The 18453-nt window shown below is 44.6% G+C and overlaps 1 protein-coding gene across 3 annotated transcripts in view; it reads left to right on the top strand.

Annotated features, from left to right (window-relative positions):
* Positions 1-18453, top strand: part of LOC126095252 (juvenile hormone esterase-like) — a 170329-nt gene that overhangs the window by 78824 nt on the left and 73052 nt on the right. For all 3 annotated transcript variants that reach the window (XM_049910005.1, XM_049910004.1, XM_049910006.1), the window contains exons 4-5: positions 699-840; positions 9812-9997. In XM_049910005.1, the coding sequence (XP_049765962.1) occupies positions 699-840; positions 9812-9997 (328 nt within the window). The remainder of the gene's footprint in view (positions 1-698; positions 841-9811; positions 9998-18453) is intronic.

Genomic DNA, 18453 nt, shown 5'->3' with positions numbered 1-18453 from the left:
CTCCGACGACAGTGCAACAATATCGGCAGTATATTGGCGAGGCATTCGTCTTGTTGGACGACAATTCGCGTACCCATCGTGCACCTCTTCTTAATGACTTCCTTCAGGATAACGACATCGCTCGACTAGAGTGGCCAGCATGTTCCGCAGACATGAACCCTACTGAACATGCCTGTGATGGACTGGAAAAGGCTGTTTATGGACGAGTGAACCCCAACCACTCTGAGGGATCTGCGCCGAATCGCTGTTGAGCAGTGGGACAATCTGGATCAACAGTGCCTTGATGAACTTGTGGATAGTATGCCACGACGAATACAGGCATTTATCAGTGCAAGAGGACGTGCTGCTGGGTATTAGAGGTACGGGTGTGTACAGCAATCTGGACCACCATCTCTGAAGGTCTCGCTCTATGGTGGTACAACATACCATGTGTGACTTTCATGAGCAATAAAAAGGGCGGAAATGAATTTTATGTTGATCTCTATTCTAATTTTCTGTACAGGTTCCGAAACTCTCGGAACCGAGGTGATGCCAAACTTTTTTTTATGTGTGTATTAACGCCGTGCAGCTTTATTTTTTGCATCATATTGCTTACCTTGCACTGGCGTGAATACATACGGGTTTTGGCCGCGTCGGTAGGCTGCGTTAGTGAAGATTTTTAAGCGTGCTGACGGCGGGTCCCTCCCGTGTGCTTGCAGCGGAGGCAGCTGCCGGTGATGGTGTACCTGCACGGGGGCGCCTGGTTCGGCGGCAGCGGCGTCTCCGTGCTGACCGGGCCGGAGTTCCTCATGGACCGCGACGTCGTCCTCGTCACCTTCAACTACCGCCTCGGCGTCTTAGGTCAGTACCGTCCTCCTCTCCCTGCATTTCCGTCGTTTTTGCTCTTCTCTCTATGGGTTTGTAAATAAAACCCCAGATTGTTTCAGTAGTTCAAGTGCAGACATAACAGCGATTTTGATGATGAATCATTTGGTTTCTTTTAAGTTGTATATGAAAATTACAAGACGGTGACAAGCAGTTTGACCCGTCTTTTGGAGATCAGATGAGAAGCACTGAGTACCCCTACACTTGCCCACCCCGCTACATTGACGCCCTTTCTTTTTATTGAGGACTTCATCTGTGAACAACATTACCCCCGAGGAATTATAGACGCAGTAGGTGCATGGTTCCTCTATTATCCCCACGATGGAAAGCAGTGTCTGTGAGTTTCGTATCCATCACGTTAAAAAAAGGTCTCTTAATTTCTACATCTACATTAATACTCGGCAAGCCCCGGCCGCTGTGTCCGAGCAGTTCTAGGCGCTTCAGTCCGGAACTGTGCGATTGCTGCGGTCGTAGGTTAGAATCCTGCATCGGGCATGGATGTGTGTGATGTCCTTAGGTTAGTTAGATTTAAGTAATTCTAAGTTCAAGGGGACTGATGATCTCAGATGTTACGTCCCATAGTGCTCAGAGCCATTTGAACCATTTACTCCACAAGCCATCTGACGGTGTGTGTCGGAGCCTATTTTCCTACCACTAAATGATCCCCCCTTTCCTGTTCCACTCGCAAATGGCGCGGGCCAAAAATGATTGTCGGTGAGCCTCTGTATTGGCTCTAATCTCTCGAATTTTCTCGTCGTGGTCATTTCGCGAAATGTATGTGGGAGGAAGTAATATGTTCTCCGACTCTTCCGGGGAAGTATTCTCACGAAGTTTCAGTAGCGAATGATCCACAGTGCCTCTCTTGTAGCTTCTCTGAAACGCTCTCGCGCCGACTAAACAAACTCGTGCCAAAACGCGCCCATCTTCGTTGGATCTTCTCTACATCTTATCAGTCGAACCTGGCAAGGGCCCCAGATTGATGAATAACACTCAAGAATCGAACAAGCGTCTTGTAAGCTACTTCCTTCGCGGGTGAGTCACATTTCTTTAAGATTCTTCCTATGAGTCTCGATCTGCCATCTGCTTTTTCTACTGGTTATTCCAATTGGGGTCTCACTGGATAGCTACTCGTGATGAAATGAAGTGATCGTATGCCACTGGTGGCTGTGAGTCTCCACCTGGGGAAGTAGAGCCTCCGAGCTGCAAGTCTTTTCAGTTGTCGGCATTGTGGGCGACAAGCGTGTCGATAATGATGAGATGATGATGAAAACGCATCACCTAGGCCCCGAGCGGAGAAAATCTCCGACGCACCTTGGAATCGAAGCCGGGCCCGCTGCATGGCAGTCAGACGTACTCACCTCTCAGCTGATGGGGCGGGCACTTACTCCTAGATAGTTTATGATAGAGAACGTTTCCAAAAATTTGTCATCAACAGTGTCGTCGTACAGTATGGATTTCTTTTCCTATGCATGCGCAATACGTTAAGTTTATTTACGTTCAGGGTCAACTGACAGAGCCTGCACCATTCATCAGTCCATTGTAGTTGATTCTGCAAATCGATACTGCCTCCTGGCGTTGCTAGTTTCTTGTAGACAACTACATGATCTGCGAACAGACGACGATCTGACATGGTGTACCACAGCAGCGTTCTGTTTTAGGCACTTCGTTGTCTCTAATATACTACATCAGTGTTCTTGCAGTTTGATTTTCAGAAGATGTAAAATTTGTCCCTTTTGCAGGATACGAGTAATAAAAAATAGTATCAGTTTACTTCGCTGAAAAGGCAGCTAATGATACATTTGAAAATATTTAGTACAGATTTGCCATTACATTTTGATTAAACTCAATACATAAAGTTCAATACTTCACGCAGAAGTCAACAACTTTTAGCCGTAATCTGTTACCTTGCGACAGACCAAATATTCAAACCTAATCCGACGAACTTACGCAGCTGCTACCCGCCTCTGGAGCCGGGCTCGCTGACGTACGGCTATACTGCGGCCATCTGTAATCGTGCAACAGTTTTCATCATTAGCATACGACTAGCAGGGGGCGGAGTGGAGGTCACGTAAGATTCTCGGTTACTGGTGTTTACTCCATTGTCCTGAGCAAGAATTTCGAACCTCTTTACACTCTCCGACTCAGTGAGAGAATGTAGCTCTGTTCATGGCGATTCGTTCGTCGGAAGGGGGCAGCTATACATCGACGGCCACCTGGAGGTTATAGACAGATATAAGCTGTTCCACCATCTCCCTTAAGCTGTTTCACCATATCCCTCTACTTTTATCATCATCAGCTACAACACAAGCTTAACACGTCAGTTTGCATGTAGTCTTCACACTCATCTGCACGAAATAGCTAGAGCTCGTTTTGACACGCGAGTCCCAAACTGGGGTCAATTACAAAGCCGGTCAGGGTGGAGTCTGCTAGAAACGCAGCTAACTGCACCAGTAAATAAATGATTTCTTGACTGACCTTCCTCACAATAACAGCACGTAAACAAATGTGAGCTGGGAAAAACACAGTTGAAAACTAGAGTGCTTAACTAGGCATGGTCCTACTGGATGTGGTACGCCTCCAACCTTCGAACTAACTTACCCAGCCAGTAACAGGCTGAGCTTAGCGTGGATTACGAAACAAGGTGCAACTTGACATTTTTTTTACATCATCAAACTTTTCCAGAGGTGGAAGAAATGATAAGTGAAAGATAAAAAGCCCAGGACTCACTGAGGGTCGAACTGAATATTTTTGGATTTGTAGTCTGGCATTTTACCATATACATTTTGTTTACTGAGCCAATGGCCAACTCTTAATGCTGTCATTAACCAGAATATTCGTTTCAGCACCATGGTGGCTTACTAGGTACGGTACTATTGGAGGTCGTCTGCTTTTGCTTTCCTTCATTCTGTGAACTGACTTCCTAAGGCAGCTATTACAGAGACCTACAATTTATCCTGAACAGTGACATGAATTCAGATTTTTCTGAGGTTACAGTTGACCCTTTCTTGAGATGCATGTAGGGGAAATGTTACATGACTTCTCGGAACGGACGCTCTCGTAATTCCAGTAGCTAGTTTCTTCGTGGCGCACAGTGCTTGTCATGTAGCGTCTGCTGCTCTTGCCAGTACCTAAACGCGCCGCTCTTCGTTGGACGTTATCTATCTGGTCAGGGTCCCAGGCGAACGATCCGTCTCAAGGATCCGTCGAACGAGTGTTTCGTAAGCCACGCTTTCGTGGCTTAATCATATTTGCTCGGGCTTCTTCCAGGGAATCTTAGACTGCATTTGCTTTTCCTCCAAATAGCTTTAAGTGATCATTTCACTTTGGGACGCTCCAGAGGGCTACTCCTAGATTTTTACTTTTCTTACTGTTTCTATTGATTTATCGTCAACTGTGTAATCGAACAGAGATAGACCTCTCCGATATTTCAGACGATATATACCTTTGTTTATAATTCGCAAATCTACTTCAGTTGCGCGTTTGTTAGTCTAACATTACATCAACATCTAACTTATAATCACAGTAGTGATTCCTGCGTTTCAGATGCAAGATAATGATTTGCAAATAAACAAAGAGCTATTCTTCAGAAATAAAAAGACGAATATCTTAGAAGCACGCTGCAAACATCATTGGGCTACTGTGACTTCTACAATGTCTAACTGAGACAGCTCCCTGCCTCTTGACGTTTTCCCAAATTCCTGTGTCAGATAGTAACCAAAACATCTGTTTACGATCAAATTATGCCGTCGTGAACCCGCATAGGTAAAAGATGATGTTCTCTTGCCCTTTACACTCTCCTCTCTCACACTCCCCTTCTCTTTTCTGTCTTCATATACACTCCTGGAAATGGAAAAAAGAACACATTGACACCGGTGTGTCAGACCCACCATACTTGCTCCGGACACTGCGAGAGGGCTGTACAAGCAATGATCACACGCACGACACAGCGGACACACCAGGAACCGCGGTGTTGGCCGTCGAATGGCGCTAGCTGCGCAGCATTTGTGCACCGCCGCCGTCAGTGTCAGCCAGTTTGCCGTGGCATACGGAGCTCCATCGCAGTCTTTAACACTGGTAGCATGCCGCGACAGCGTGGACGTGAACCGTATGTGCAGTTGACGGACTTTGAACGAGGGCGTATAGTGGGCATGCGGGAGGCCGGGTGGACGTACCGCTGAATTGCTCAACACGTGGCGCGTGAGGTCTCCACAGTACATCGATGTTGTCGCCAGTGGTCGGCGGAAGGTGCACGTGCCCGTCGACCTGGGACCGGACCGCAGCGACGCACGGATGCACGCCAAGACCGTAGGATCCTACGCAGTGCCGTAGGGGACCGCACCGCCACTTCCCAGCAAATTAGGGACACTGTTGCTCCTGGGGTATCGGCGAGGACCATTCGCAACCGTCTCCATGAAGCTGGGCTACGGTCCCGCACACCGTTAGTCCGTCTTCCGCTCACGCCCCAACATTGTGCAGCCCGCCTCCAGTGGTGTCGCGACAGGCGTGAATGGAGGGACGAATGGAGACGTGTCGTCTTCAGCGATGAGAGTCGCTTCTGCCTTGGTGCCAATGATGGTCGTATGCGTGTTTGGCGCCGTGCAGGTGAGCGCCACAATCAGGACTGCATACGACCGAGGCACACAGGGCCAACACCCGGCATCATGGTGTGGGGAGCGATCTCCTACACTGGCCGTACACCACTGGTGATCGTCGAGGGGACACTGAATAGTGCACGGTACATCCAAACCGTCATCGAACCCATTGTTCTACCATTCCTAGACCGGCAAGGGAACTTGCTGTTCCAACAGGACAATGCACGTTTGCATGTATCCCGTGCCACCCAACGTGCTCTAGAAGGTGTAAGTCAACTACCCTGGACAGCAAGATCTCCGGATCTGTCCCCCATAGAGCATGTTTGGGACTGGATGAAGCGTCGTCTCACGCGGTCTGCACGTCCAGCACGAACGCTGGTCCAACTGAGGCGCCAGGTGGAAATGGCATGGCAAGCCGTTCCACAGGACTACATCCAGCATCTCTACGATCGTCTCCATGGGAGAATAGCAGCCTGCATTGCTGCGAAAGGTGGATATACACTGTACTAGTGCCGACATTGTGCATGCTCTGTTGCCTGTGTCTATGTGCCTGTGGTTCTGTCAGTGTGATCATGTGATGTATCTGACCCCAGGAATGTGTCAATAAAGTTTCCCCTTCCTGGGACGATTAATTCACGGTGTTCTTATTTCAATTTCCAGGAGTGTATTTCTCCGTCAATTTCCCCATGTGGTTTTTTGACTCCCTCTTTCTGCTCTGTATCTCTACATCTCTATTTCCATCTTATCTTTTACTATTAACTTTCTCTTTCTCTATTTTTAAATAAAGTCTTACTTGTTTCTGTCTCACACTATTGTCTTTTTTGTTTTGTGTCTACCGCTATTGTCTTTCTCGTTTTCTGTCTGCTACTATCGCCTTTCTCATTCTCGCTCTCTTGTTGTTGCATTTCTCCTTCTCAGTCTCTTACTAATGTCTTTCTATTTCTCCGTCTCTTACAAACAATTTTCTCTTTCCCGACGTCTTGCTAAGATCTTCCTTTTTGCACGTCTGTTGTTATTATCTTCCTCTTTCCTCATCTCTTACTATAGGATGTTCCATAAAGAATGCAACTTTTGAGTAACTTGCAATATTACTGATTAAATTAAGCAATTTACATACTATTGCTGTGCATGCCATCGGTGAGTGTGTATGAATATACTCTCTACCGTGATAGCATTCGCCATCCATTGTAACCCATTTCCGGCATCATCTGCGAAGAAGTAAGGCCGCATTACGCCCTTAGTCCAAATACCACACCACACTGTCACCCGAGGATCTTCTGTGCCCCAAATACTGCAATTTTGCTTGTTCACAAAGCCATTCAACAGAAGGTGCGGCTGCGCGGAGTGGCCGCGTCGTCTGAGGCCTCATGTCCCGGTTTGCGCGGCCCCTCCCGCCGGAGGTTCAAATGGTTCAAATGGCTCTGAGCACTATGGGACTCAACTGCTGTGGTCATAAGTCCCCTAGAACTTAGAACTACTTAAACATAACTAACCTAAGGACATCACACACATCCATGCCCGAGGCAGGATTCGAACCTGCGACCGTAGTGGTCGTGCGGTTCCAGACTGTAGCGCCTTTAACCGCTCGGCCACTCCGGCCGGTCCCGCCGGAGGTTCGAGTCCTCCGTCGGGCGTGGGTGTGTGTGTTGTTCTTAGCATAAGTTAGTTTAAGGAGTGTGCGAATCTAGGGACCGATGACCTCAGCAGTTTGGTCCCTTAATAATTCACACACATTTCAACATTTCAAGAGGAAGTGCGGCTCATCATTGAACATTATTTTCTTGATGAAATTGTTGTCCGCTCTTTGTTTTGCAAGCATCTCCCAATGACTAACTATTCGGCGTTTTTCGTGATCGTGTGGCTCTAGTTCCTGTGTCGACTGGATTTTATAATCCTAAAGGTGCAGATTTTCTTTCAGAATTCGTTTCACACTTGTTCTGTGAATACCCAGTTGTTATGAACATCAGCGAATAGATTTCACCATACTCGCAGCGACATTATCATTCGCTATGGCGATATTTTCTGCAGAACGGCTGACACGAGGACGCCCAAGTGTTTAGTGTACACAAACGAATCGGTTTTCTCAAATTTAGGAGTGAATCTATCACAGTATGACAGTCTGTTAGATGACCCATGGATTGTCACCTGAGTGAAATGAAATGTCAAGACGACAGTAGGTGTAGTTAACTTCTTTATTGAGGCCGTCGACCGTAGTTCTCAGGAGCCGCTTGGTGGAGGCGTCTAGCAGCCTCTCAAGCGATGCAATAGACGTCCGGCATTGCTGACAGCACAGAGAGCGGGGACAGGCGTGGCGTCACTCGAATGCCGTTGTCAGTGACATCTCCGGCTGTGACCGCAGCGCAGCTGACAACTCCGTGATCTCCTTCCAGCGAGCGGGCGGCTCTCTCCTCCAGCGGCAGCTCTCTCGTGACTCGGGACAAGCTGCCCTGTCCTGTGGTCGAACAGCGGATCCCGTACTGCATTCCAGGATGTCGCTCCGGGTGCCACAGGCTCGTGGCGCAGGCTGTGATACCGAGATAATATTTTAGTACACGAACGACCGAGTACTTATACACTTCAGACTGTCATCGTTTAGGGCTTAAGACATGTACTCTAAACACTTCAGCAATGGCAGATGAGGAAAGGCTTTCATTCTTCGGCCGGTGTATTGCAGCGTCGGCTACTACTGCACTGTGCGCAGCTGGCTCTGCTTCACGCCACCTGTCGGCCGTTTGGCTTCGGATTGCATAACAACCTAGAATGCCTGTGGCTGGTCTCTTGCAGCTCAGTTCCGCTCTGGCATACTTTTTGACCGAATACGGTCGATATGCTACAGGTGCATTCATCTATATCTACATTTATACTCCGCAAGCCACCCAATGATGTGTGGCGGAGGGCACTTTACGTGCCACTGTCATTATCCCCTTTCCTGTTCCAGTCGCGTATGGTTCGCGGGAAGAACGATTGCCGGAAAGCCTCCGTGTGTGCTCTAATTTTACATTCGTGATCTCCTCGGGAGGTATAAGTAGGGGGAAGCAATATATTCGATACCTCATCCAGAAACGCACTGTCTCGAAACCTTGACAGCAAGCTACACCGCGATGCAGAGCGCCTCTCTTGCAGAGTCTGCCACTTGAGTTTGCTAATCATCTCCGTAACGCTATCATGCTTACCAAATAACCCTGTGACGAAACGCGCTGCTCTTCTTTGGATCTTCTCTACCTCCTCTGTCAACCCGACCTGGTACGGATCCCACACTGATGAGCAATACTCAAGTATAGGTCGAACGAGTGTTTTGTAAGCCACCTCCTTTGTTGATGGACTACGTTTTCTAAGGACTCTCCCAATGAATCTCAACCTGGCACCCGCCTTACCAACAATTAATTTTATATGATCATTCCACTTCAAATCGGTCCGCACGCATACTCCCAGATATTTTAGAGAAGTAACTGCTACCAGTATTTGTTCCGCTATCATATAATCATACAATAAAGGATCCTTCTTTCTATGTATTCGCAATACATTACATTTGTCTATGTTAACGACAGTTGCCACTCCCTGCACCAAGTGCCTACCCGCTGCAGATCTTCCTGCATTTCGCTGCAATTTTCTAATGCTGCAACTTCTCTGTATACTACAGCATCATCCGCGAAAAGCCGCATGGAACTTCCGACAATATCTAAGTTGACCAAACATTCCACAGACTTTGCAATCATCTCATTTGTGATAAGTTATACGCTGTTCCATCGTGAAGCGCTCTATTACTAACCACAAAGAAAGCAGAAGAAAATAGTGCAACGTTCAAAGCTGTTCTTTATGGAACATTTTTATAAGCTTTCCCTTTCTCCATCTGCCACTTTCCCTACCTGCTTCTTTATCTCTTTCTATTTCTCTTCTTCATCAATACTTCTTCCACTTATATTATTCGCAAAATATGTTTATAGTTCTTCTCTGATGAGAGGGAGTCAGAACATTTAACCATATGTTGTTGTTGTTGTTGTGGTCTTCAGTCCTGAGACTGGTTTGATGCAGCTCTCCATGCTACTCTATCCTGTGCAAGCTTCTTCATCTGCCAGTACCTACTGCTGCCTACGTCCTTCTGAATCTGTTTAGTGTATTCATCTCTTGGTCTCCCTCTACGATTTTTACCCTCTACACTGCCCTCCAATACTAAATTGGTGATCCCTTGATGCCTCAAAACATGTCCTACCAATCGATCCCTTCTTCTAGTCAAGTTGTGCCACAAGCTCCTCTTTTCCCCTCTCCTCCTCTCCCCAGTAACCATATAACTAACCAATTAGAAGTGTGAGCTTACTCTGTGCTGAGATTTCACGTATGACGTTGCACGTAACCAGGCTTCCTGAGCGTGGACGACGAGGAGGCGCCGGGCAACGCCGCCATGAAGGACCAGGTGGCGGCCCTGCGCTGGGTGCGCGACCACGTGGCCGCCTTCGGCGGGGACCCCAGCGCCGTCACCATCTTTGGACAGAGCGCGGGCGCTGGCTCCGTGCATCTCCACATGCTGTCGCCCATGTCGGCCGGTAAGCACCCTGCACTCCGCACTGCATGCATGTCAAGAGACGACGCTGTAGGTGGCAAGTCGTCCGCTTCATATAATTAAGGCAGTAAGCTAGGTACGATTGACAGGATGTGCTGAGTGCGTTTCGGCAGTTGTTCACTCACGAGTGTAGCCTGCAAATCCTCAGACAAAACTGCGATTGACACTACAAAAGAGGTACAAGAATGTTACTTCAAGCTCTGTTTACTCTGTACCATCGATACTTGCAGGATGAATAGGAGCATCCATCCCATTTGCATTCAGATATATCAATTCTCGATAGTAGGAAAAGGGAGAGAAGGAAATGTTGTAGGTGAATATGGATTGTGGGGAAGAAATGAAAGAGCAAGCCGTCTGGTAGAATTTTGCACACAACATAACTTAATCATAGCTAACACTTGGTTCAAGAATCATAAAAGAAGGTTCAATACATGGAAGAACCCTGGAGATACTGGAAGGTGTCAGATAGATTATACAGTATAATGGCAAGACAGAGATTTAGGAACTAGGGTTTAAATTGTAAGACATTTCCAAGGGCAGATGTGGACTCTGACCACAATCTATTGGTTATGAACTGTAGATTAAAACTGAAGAAACTGCAAAAAAGTGGGAAATTGAGGAGACCTGGATAAACTGAAAGAAACAGAGGTTGTAGAGAGCTTCAGGGAGAGCATTATGGAACGATTGACAAGAATGGGGGAAATAAATACAGTAGAAGAAGAATGGGTAGCTTTGAGAAACGAAATACTGAAGGTAGCAGAGGATTAAGTAGGTAAAAAGACGAGGGCTAATAAAAATTCTTGGGTAACAGAGGCATCATGAATTTAACTGATGAACAAGAAAATACAAAAATGCAGTAAATGAAGCAGGCAAAAAGGAATACAAACGTCTCAAAAATGAGATCGGCAGCAAGTGCAAAATGGCTAAAGGACAAATGTAAGGATGTAGAGGCTTCTCTCACTAGGGGTAAGATAGATACTACCTACAGGAAAATTAAAGAGACCTTTGGAGAAAAGAGGACCAATTGCATGAATATCAAGAGCTCAGATGGAAAACCAGTTCTAAGCAAAGAAGGGAAAGCAGAAAGGTAGAAGGAGTATATAGAGGATCTATACAAGGGCGATGTACTTGAGGACAATATTATTGAAATGGAAGAGGATGTAGATGATGATGAAATGGGAGATACGATACTGCGTGAAGAGTTTGACAGAGCAGTGAAAGACCTGAGTCGAAACAAGGCTCCGGGAGTAGACAACATTCCATTTGAACTACTAACGGCCTTGCGAGAGCCAGGCCTAACAAAACTCTACCATCTGGTGAGCAAGATGTATGAGACAGGCGAAATACCCTCAAACTTCAAGAAGAATATAATAATTCCAATTCCAAAGAAAGCAGGTGTTGACAGATGTGAAAATTACAGAACTATCAGTTTAATAAGCCACTGCTGCATAATACTAACATGAATTCTTTACAGACGAATTGAAAAACTGGTGGAAGCCAACCTCGGGGAAGATCAGTTTGGATTCCATAGAAATGTTGGAACACGTGAGGCAATGATGACCCTACGACTTATCTTAGAAGATAGATTAAGGAAAGGCAAACCCACGTTTCTAGCATTTGTAGACTTAGAGAGAGCTTTTGACAATGTTGACTGGAATACTCTCTTTCAAATTCTGGAGGTGGCAGGGGTAAAATACAGGGAGCGAAAGGCTATTTACAATTTGTACAGAAACCAGATGGCAGTTATAAGAGTCGAGGGACATGAAAGGGAAGCAGTGGTTGGGAAGGGAGTGAGACAGGGTTGTAGCCTCTCCCCGATGTTATTCGATCTGTATATTGAGCAAGCAGTAAAGTAAATAAAAGAAAAATTCGGAGTAGGAATTAAAATCCATGGAGAAGAAATAAAAACTTTGAGGTTCGCCGATAACATTGTAATTCTGTCAGAGACAGCAAAGGACTTGGAAGAGCAGTTGAACGGAATGGACAGTGTCTTGAAAGGAGGATATAATATGAACATCAACAAAAGCAAAACGAGAATAATGGAATGTAGTCGAATTAAATCGGGTAATGCTGCAGGAATTAGATATGGATATGAGACGCTTAAAGTAGTAAATGAGTTTTGCTATTTGGGGAGCACAATAACTGATGATGGCCGAAGCAGAGAGGATATAAAATGTAGACTGGCAACGGCAAGGAAAACGTTTTTGAAGAAGAGAAATTTGTTAACATCGAGTATAGATTTAAGTGTCAGGAAGTCGTTTCTGAAAGTATTTGTATGGAGTGTAGCCATGTATGGAAGTGAAACATAGACGATAAACAGTTTTGACAAGAAGAGAATAGAAGATTTTAAAATTTGGTGCTACAGAAGAATGCTGAAGATTAGCTGGGTACATCATATAACTCATGAGGAGGCATTGGATAGGATTGGGGAGAAGAGAAGTTTGTGGCACAACTTGACTAGAAGAAGGGATCGGTTGGTAGGACATGTTCTAAGTCAGCAAGGGATCACCAATTTAGTACTGGAGGGCAGCGTGGAGGGTAAAAATCCTAGAGGGAGACCAAGAGATGAATACACTAAGCACATTCAGAAGGATGTAGGCTGCAGTAGGTACTGGGAGATGAAGAAGCTTGCACAGGATAGAGTAGTATGGAGAGCTGCATCAAACCAGTCTCTGGTCTGAAGACCACAACAACAACATATCAATGTCATTGAGTTGTTGTAAGAATGTCTACGAGTGTCTTATTCACCGGGCTTCGAAACTATGGTTTGGAGGAGCCACTGTACACCTTCTTCCCTTCCCTTTCTCTGACAATATCCTCCTCCCCATCTCTCTCTTCATCTCGTCCTCCCCCTACCTATGTCGACCTGCTCCTTCCCCACTCTATCAGTCTCCTCCTCAGCACCTTCCTCCATCACCGTTTTGTCATCCCCATCCCACTAGGAAGTTGGTGGTCCTTACCACCACAGTATTTATTTCCAACTAGTGGGTAGCATGTGTACCAAGTTTTGTTGAAATCGATCCAGGAGTTTAGGAGTTGCTTTTTACCTGAAGCTTTACCCGGGTTCACACTTGTCACATATATTTCACCTATATTTAATGTACTTATACATATTTGTACGTATATTTCACCTGTATCTCTAGCGAATTTCACCCTGCAGTTTCTTTTTCACACAACTCAGTGTTCTTGACGTCATCTCTCCTGAACCGTGTGTCACACATTGACATATTTTTGCTGGTACATTCAACGGAATACGTGAACAGTGTTCCGAAATGTGTTGCAAATACAGTAACTAGTAAAGAAGTAATAAATTGAAACGGCACGTTTGATGAGGCAGTTTTACTGCGCGAACAGCGAAAATATAGTAAGCGAGTAACCTTCCTCCATTCGTAATTTTGTGGGAGGCGTCATTCAGGAAAAGTCTCAGGTTTGGAACTATGTCTGCGATGGAGTTTAGAACCGCGATGCACGGCCTTGTAATCGCACGGTTTTTATTACGAGCGGCCGAGAAAAAACATTCCAGGTGCAACGCATCGGTGCGAAATGGCCGCAGGACCGCCATGGAAGCACCTTTTCCCCTGGGGCGTTGATTCCCATACATTTCGCGGTCGAAAACGACAGTCTGCAGCGCGACGAGCCACAGGAAGTAGTCCTTGGCAACCTTTGCTGTAACCCTCGGACGTTTCAATCCTTCATTAAGGACATTCCGCTCCGATAGCTGTGTGGTCAGCGCGGCGGTCTGCTACGCCAAGGGGCGTGGGTTCGATTCCCGGCTGGGTCGGAGATTTTCTCCGCTCAGGGACTGGGTGTTATGTTGTCCCCATGATCATTTCATCATCATCAGTGGAAGGCAACGGGAAACCTTCACTGGAATCACTTCCCTAGACGCTTATGCGGTGGACCTCTCTGACGAGGCTTCCCCCATGATCAGACCTGCCGTGAGACAGAACACACAGTAAGTTTACGGACATTGTCTGACACCTTTGGAGCGCAGCTCGACCTCAGTTGGTCCTCTGTGTACAAGTTGGAACCACTGGGCACCATTCAACACCGCTCGGCGCAATTTAAACGTGATCCAAAGCAGCAAAGGGTTCTTATGCTTTTTCAGCGATCCTATTTTGTTTCCTCCTGTCGCGTGATCACCGAGGGATGTAAGGTCGACACATGCGCGAATAAACGGCGAAATATCCCTCTAAGACACTCGCTGGCACCCGCCCACCTTCATCGTGAATTTTAAAAATTACGTGTACAGACTGGACCTGCGGCAAAGTACTAGGCCTAGGTTTCTTTCTGCTGTGCTCACTGTTGCGTTTCCCTATTTTCTGCCGTCGCACAATGCAAAACGGGGCGATTCAGAATTATGTAATGAACGACTTTCCTAAGTCATTTATTAAAAGGCAAAATGGTTTGATGCAGTTCTCGTCGCTACTATATTCTGTACAAGCCTCTTATTGTCTGCATAAATAATGCAATCCACACCCATTGGAGCCTGCTGAATGTATTCGAGCCTTGTCTCATTCTACAATTTTTATCCTCCCTACTTGCCTCCAATACAAAATTTCTGATTCCTTGATGCCAGGGACATTTCCCGTTAACCTATCCCTTGTTTTAGTCAAGTTGTAATAAAAATTTATTTTTTGCTCAGTTCTATTCAGTATATCTTCCGTTAGTTATTCGATCTACCAGTTTAATTTTGGACATTATTCTGGAGTGTTATGTTGGGGTCTTCAGTCCTGAGACACGTTTGATGCAGCTCTCCATGCTACTCTATCCTGGGCAAGCTTCTTCATCTCCAAGTACTTACTGCATCCTACATCCTTCTGAATCTGCTTAGTGTATTCATCTCTGGTCTCCCTCTACGATTTTTACCCTGCACGCTGCCCTCCAATGCTAAATTTATGATCCCTTGATGCCTCAGAACATGTCCTACCAACCGGTCCCTTCTTCTTGTCAAGTTGTGCAACAAACTCCTCTTCTCCCCAATTCTATTCAATACCTCCTCATTAGTTATGTGATCTACCCATCTAATCTACTGGAGTACCACATTTCAAAAGCTTCTATTCTCTTCTTGTCTGAACAGTTTATCATTAGTGTTTCACTTCTTTACTACACTGTATTGAGGACAAATACCGACAGAACAGACTTGTTAACATTTACATTTATATTCAATGTTAATAAATTTATGTTTTCCGAAATTCTTTCCCTCCTAGTGTCACTGTGGAGTGTATATCCTCGCTACATTGGCTATCTTTAGTTATTTAGTTTCTCAAATAGCAAAGCTCATCTAAAACCTTTAATGAGCTTCATGTAAATTATCACTGGTCTTTGTATCAGAGCTGTGACTTCATGGAGTACACGATGTATGAGTTTGCAAGAATGAAGAAAAATGCCACTTAAAAGACGTCGTTCACCTAACGACAATCCTTTGCATCTGGGTTTGCCACTAAACAGCCAGGCACTGGAGTTGCCATAGAGAACCAGCGGGTTTTACGAGCATGGACAGCCATGAATTCCTTCCGATAGAGTTTTAGATCAAAAAGTAATCGAGGTTTATTGCAAAACTTGAAAGAGATTCATTTGAGCCGTAACGATTCCGATCCGTTTGGACCAAATAATGTATTCTAGCGACCTCTGGAAAGAAGGAAAAGCAGCCTCATCCTGTTACCGATGTGTCCCCAGCGGTGCAATCGACTATATGGTTATGTAGGTTAAGAGCCGTGCTAACACACACTGCAGCCATTCACCCTGATGGGTCCTCGTTTGCGAGCAACTGATGAAAAAAGAATTTCGAATTTTGTGTGGCAATAATTACTATTAAAAAAACTAATTTAAGTAGTTTGGTTGCGTGGTGTAATGAATAGGATGATAGCTTTCTGTGCAAGAGGGTGTGGGTTCAGATATTGTCAATTGCAGTAATCCTTTTTTAATTTTAAATCTTTATCGAAATGACTTTGATCGTCGTGATTTAAATGTAATTTTTTTATTTCCATTTCTTTGTCCCATCATTTAAATCATAATATCAAATTCTTCATTTGCTCTCATTTTTCTTCCTATCCCTTCTTTCCCACTTAAATCCTTGTTCATGTCTTTCTAATTAATTTTGTGTATTAATTGCGACTCAGCTTCTTTTGTTTTATCACCCTGTTTTTTCGTTCACATTATTGCGTTCATTTTATCTATTTCTCATTGTGTTTTGAGTTTAGTTACACTTGTAAACCCTTCTTTCGATTAAATCTTCGTCTGCGTTATATTGTTCCTAGTGCAATACGTATTTGGTTGTATTTTAAAAGAATGGGTTACGTTTTAAATTTTTGAATAACGATTACCATTCAAAAAAAGAAAACTGTACATCTGATAACAAAAAATATGTTTTTTACACCGCTGTTCAGTCAATATAAATATATTATTTGGTGTTTTGTTTTTTAACTGATTGATCGGCATTTTCAAATAATCAGATATTACAGTAGATAATTATATTGAATTAATATTTACAGAAATTCAGACTGGAAAAAAGGATGATATAAAAGAAAAATAAAACAAATAAAAATCGTTCATATGGTAATAAAATAATGTGACAAAGAAATAGAAATAAAAATTTACATTTAAATCAATTAACTGAATAAAAATAATGATCGAGGTCATTTCGATGAATATTTTTTTTTTAATTTACTGTATCTGATAAGTATTTGAACCCAAAAAACTCTAACATGTGAAGTTATTGTTCTTTCCATTAAACCACGCATCTAGACTGTTTAACTCACCTTCTTTTAATGTTATTAAGCATTATGCAATATTCTGATTATTTTCGTCAACTATTCGAAAAGGAGGACACCACCAGGGTGAATGGCTGCAAAGTGTGGTACCTGTGATCTTAACCTACATCACCGCATAGAGAGTTTCAAAAAGTGGATCACACCACTAAGGACCTCTCTCTGTTAGATTTTCATTCTTTATTAACAATCGAGTAAAAAGCCAAAATACAGCTAGCCACGGCAGCAGTAGTAAAGATTTCCTTTGTTTTTAAACAATCCTTTTTTAAAGAACGGGTGGTTTGGATTGGTAATATTTGCATTGCTTTGAAATATTGCGCTATTGTAGAAAATTTGGGAAAGCGATCAGTGTTATTTTAATAACAACGCCAACTGAATCGAGCAACATACACACCTGTTAGCATGTGGGGTGGTCTATTAGATGGTGCCCTTGTACGTGGTATGTCGTCGTCGGGCATAAGTCGCATTACAGAACTGCATCATTATTGACCCCTCGACCGTGCTGTTTGTTGTGGCGAAAAGCGCCCAGTGGCGGGCCACTGTCTGCAGCTGCAGCGCTGCTCAGTCCGGGAGTTTCAGTACAGCCCTAAGCACGGTATTACACACAACTCAACGTCGCACTCTTCACAATACACACGCGTTTCTCTTCTTATTTTTTCCCGTTGTCATCCAGTTTGTTGAACACACTCGGCATATTCGGGTCGGCGCCTTCTTGTTTTCAGTAGCTGGAATGTGTTTGGGAAAGTACCGACCTACCAAACGTGTCGGGGCTGAAACTTGGCAGGCACACCATTGTTCAAATCGTTCAAATGGCTCTGAGCACTATGGAACTTAACTTCTGAGGTCATCAGTCCTTTAGAACTTAGAACTACTTAAACCTAACTAACCTAAGGACATCACACACATCCATGCCCGAGGCAGGATTCGAACCGGCCACCGTAGCAGTCGCGCGGTTCCGGACTGAAGCGCCGAGAACCGCTCGGCCACCAAGGCCGGCTCTGTCATTGTATTTCAGCATAACTTCAGGCTTTGTTTTTACTGTTCTCCTCTTCTCAGTTTCTTTTAGTTCGTTACTATAGATACTGGATAGAGTGTACACATCTCGCCATCGCATCGTCATCAACTTTCCTCTATAAATGGCCTTAACTTGACCTTTCTCCAGTTTTCCCTCCCTCAAAGCTGCTGGCATTTCTTTTCTGTTCACCGTAACTGTTCCAATACAGTCAGTGCTTTTAGCTGCCAGAAAATCTAACAGCTGGCGACTTGAATAGAATCGGTCAGTAAAAACCGTATATCCCTTGTCAAAATACCCTTCTAGTAACGACAAAACAACTTCCGACGCTAAAGGATATTCTTTATATTGTGGCTCAAACACTTTGTCTCTTCCTGTGTAAATGATAAAGCGACACAAATAGCCACATTTTGCTTCGCACAGACAAAATGACTTAATTCCAATAGGAGCACGTTTCAATGGAAGCCGCCCTTTCCACAGTAGGAGGGATTCATCAATGGACAATCCTTGTTCCGGAGTATAAACCTCTTCAATTTTTTTTCTTGTAAATCGTGAATGACAAGATTCAGTTTCAATAGTTTGGAAGGAATTCCACAGTCTTGTGAATACAAAGTATTGTCATTGAATGAAGGAACTTCAAGAGCAGACTAGATCTAC

The sequence above is a fragment of the Schistocerca cancellata genome, chromosome 8 (assembly GCF_023864275.1).
Source record: "Schistocerca cancellata isolate TAMUIC-IGC-003103 chromosome 8, iqSchCanc2.1, whole genome shotgun sequence".
In the NCBI taxonomy this organism is placed as follows: Eukaryota; Metazoa; Arthropoda; class Insecta; order Orthoptera; family Acrididae; genus Schistocerca; species Schistocerca cancellata.
Note: the sequence above shows the minus strand (reverse complement) of the source record. Positions and strands in the feature narration are given on the sequence as shown.